The sequence below is a fragment of the Octopus bimaculoides genome, chromosome 11, assembly GCF_001194135.2.
Source record: "Octopus bimaculoides isolate UCB-OBI-ISO-001 chromosome 11, ASM119413v2, whole genome shotgun sequence".
In the NCBI taxonomy this organism is placed as follows: Eukaryota; Metazoa; Mollusca; class Cephalopoda; order Octopoda; family Octopodidae; genus Octopus; species Octopus bimaculoides.
Genome location: NC_068991.1, coordinates 24,275,920 through 24,279,162, shown reverse-complemented (window position 1 = coordinate 24,279,162; position 3,243 = coordinate 24,275,920). Strand labels below are relative to the sequence as shown.

General features: G+C 37.4%; 1 protein-coding gene across 1 annotated transcript in view; it reads right to left on the bottom strand.

The window, feature by feature from the left end:
* LOC106867928 (uncharacterized) overlaps positions 1-2,862 on the bottom strand; it is a 40,217-nt gene extending 37,355 nt beyond the window's left edge. Inside the window, exon 1 of the mRNA XM_014912996.2 lies at positions 2,641-2,862. Coding sequence (XP_014768482.1) covers positions 2,641-2,831 — 191 coding nt within the window. The 5' untranslated portion in view covers positions 2,832-2,862. The remainder of the gene's footprint in view (positions 1-2,640) is intronic.
* Between the last annotated feature and the right edge of the window lie 381 nt (positions 2,863-3,243).

Sequence of the window (3,243 nt, the reverse complement as noted above, 5' to 3'; positions counted from 1 at the left end):
GTATGTATGTATGTATGTATGTATGTATATAGCATTTTATGCTTATCACATTGAGAAAATAGTTTATTTTTTCTTCTTGAGCTTTTTCTTTGGTTTATTAGATATGTTATATATGGCAATACAAAAGGTTAAATGAAGGGTTAAGTTGCGAGGGTGAATGGAGGATCGTAACTGCTATATACGCCTCCACACACATATTTGTATATATATATATATATATATATATATATATATATACATTCACGTACATATCAAAACAGGGAATTGGAAAAGATATTCACTATTGCATGTGTTTCATTTGCTAACTGGAGTTACAAAAATGTACACGTAAGAGAAACATGCAAGATATCTCCTATCATGTACAATTTTGTAACTCTCATTACCAATTGAAACACGTGTAATGGTGAATAAAGACGACCAAACATTTTTCCAATTTCCTGTTGTGATATGTAATTACTCAGCAAGAGTTATTTTCCAGTAGTTTTCAACTTTTATGCATACCTCACACAATCTTAACATCTGCATACAATTTTTGGGTATTGGAAGATGCAGGTCTATTTCACGAGGACACTCTTGGATTATAACCCTGTCTACATAATGTATATTTACATACACACACAATTACATACGTGTGCATATATATATATATATTTATACATATGCACGCGTATACACATGCACACACACATACCTTCACCCATACATCCCCACACATACACATACGCGCAGGTAAAATCAACTTCATATAGCGTGACAACGCTGTATGTTTTTATTAGATTTTTAGTGTTTTGAACAGGTTTCCATATATTTTGCGTCTGCCAAAATTTTACTCGCAGACCTAGTGTTAACCTAAGGGTGTAGTAAAAGATTATGCTACACAATAGTATAGAACGCGTGCCGTGTAATTGCGAGTGAAATTCTTAATCTTTCAACTATATATCCACTTGTGCCAAGACGCCATTTTAAAGATAACGTGTTTGCTATTGGTTTTCGAATATGGTGACAAATTAGTGTATGTTCTTGTTTACATACATACATACATACATACATACATACATGCATACATACATACATACATACATACATACATACATGCATGCATACATGCATACGTGTTTACATACATGTGTACATACATCCACGCATAGAGATGCGCGCACACACATATATACACCTATGTATGTATGTATGTATGTATGTATCTGTCTATAAATATAAGTATGCATATGTGCACATGTGTATTCATATAATCATAGAGACATAAGAATAAACATACATATATACATACGTACATGCGTACACACACACTCACACGCACACACACAGACACACCGACACAGACACACAGACACACGCGCACGCACACACACACACACACACACACACACACACACACATATAAATACGTACCCATATATAATACATATATGAGGATGAGCTGAAAAGTTCATAGGCTGACTATGAAGAAGTGAAGCTAGAGTTGTGAAATCATGCAAGCATTAGTTTCAACACTTCTTATTAATAACTGCATTTTTTTCGCAGCTGAACTGACATCTCACTGTTCAAAGAAGACTTCAAAAATAACTCTTGGAAATCGGCAAAATTTGGCATCGTGCCAACATGGTTGCTACATTAGGGTATGGCACTCTAGCTTTGTCAACAGTGCAAAAGTGGGCAGCTGAATTTAGGAGGGCGAGGGAGCATCTCGAAGATCACTCAATGTCTAGATGTTCTGCAACTGCCAACACCACAAAAAAAAAAAGAATGATCGTGTTCACTACATACTGAGGGGTGACAGGTAAGAGACTATAAAATAAAAAGCCAACTCTATTAGGATTAGCATATTTCATGAGAGAACTGAGAATATTCTGCGCAATGAACTTGGCATGACGAAGGTTTCTGATCTGCGTGTGCTACATCTTTCGACACCTGATCAAATCACATTACAAGAAGATCTGAATCAGACGAATCACATCACAAGAAAATCTGACATTACTTGATGCAGCTCCAGCTAGTTTACTTGAACGTTTCCTAACGCAGGGTGAGTGTTGGGTTTATCACTTTGAGCTAGAGACAAAGAGACAATTTAAGCTGTGGAAATACCCCACCTCACTTGCTCCAAAGAAGGTCAAGGTCGTTTCATCTGCAGGGAAAGTGATGACCTCAGTTTTTCGGGATGCAAAAGTCACTGTGCTTCAAAAGGGTTACACCATCAATGGAGAGTACCATGCCAACTTGCTGAGGCAGTTAGGAATGGCTATCAAGACGAAACGCTCAAGAAAACTGGCGAAAGGAGTTTTGCTTCATCAGGACAATACTCCAATACACAAGTCTTTGGTTTCAATGGCTTCTGTGCGTGACTGTGGTTTTGAACTGGTTGACCTCCCTCCCTATTCTCCTGATTTGGCCACAGTGTTCAACTGGTACTTATTTTATCGCCCACGAAAGGATGACAGGCAAAAGAAATCGATAGAATAAGTACCAGACTTTAAAAAAAGTACTGGGGTCGATTCGTTCAACTAAAACTTCTTCAAAGCGGTGCTCCAACATGGTCTCACTATAATGACTGAAACAAGTAAAAGTTAAAAGGTAAACATAAGCACAACAAACGAATACAAAGAAAAATATAATTTCAAATACCTGAGAAATGTTATCACACCGACTTTTGCTATATCAGCTTGAATAATTTTCCACGACTTTCGAATTAGTTGTTTTTGATTTTCGTTAAAAGGAGGTCTTTCTTTTATGGGACGCGTATTTGTTTGTGCTAAGTTTCTGTTATCAGTCTCCAATGACAACTTCTTCTCGATAGATGAGTTCCTACAACCCATTGTAAAGTGGCACCAAATCACGCCCTGCAATCATCTACAGTAAAAGAAAAGAAAAAGCGAATTTCAGCATCGCAATACAGATAACTGTGATAAATTACATACATACATATATACATACATACATACATACATACATACATACATACATACATATAAAGACACGCATAAGTACATACACCTTATCACCCTAGGAGTGGCTGTGTGGTAAGTAGCTTGCTTATCAACCACATGGTTCCGGGTTCAGTCCAACTGCGTGGCACCTTGGGCAAGTGTCTTCTTCTGTGAGTGGATTTGGTAGACGTAACTGAAAGAATCCCGTCGTATATATCGCTTGACAACCGATGCTGGTGTGTTTACGTCCCCGTAACTTAGCGGTTCGGCAAAAGAGACCAATAGAATAAGTACTAGGCTT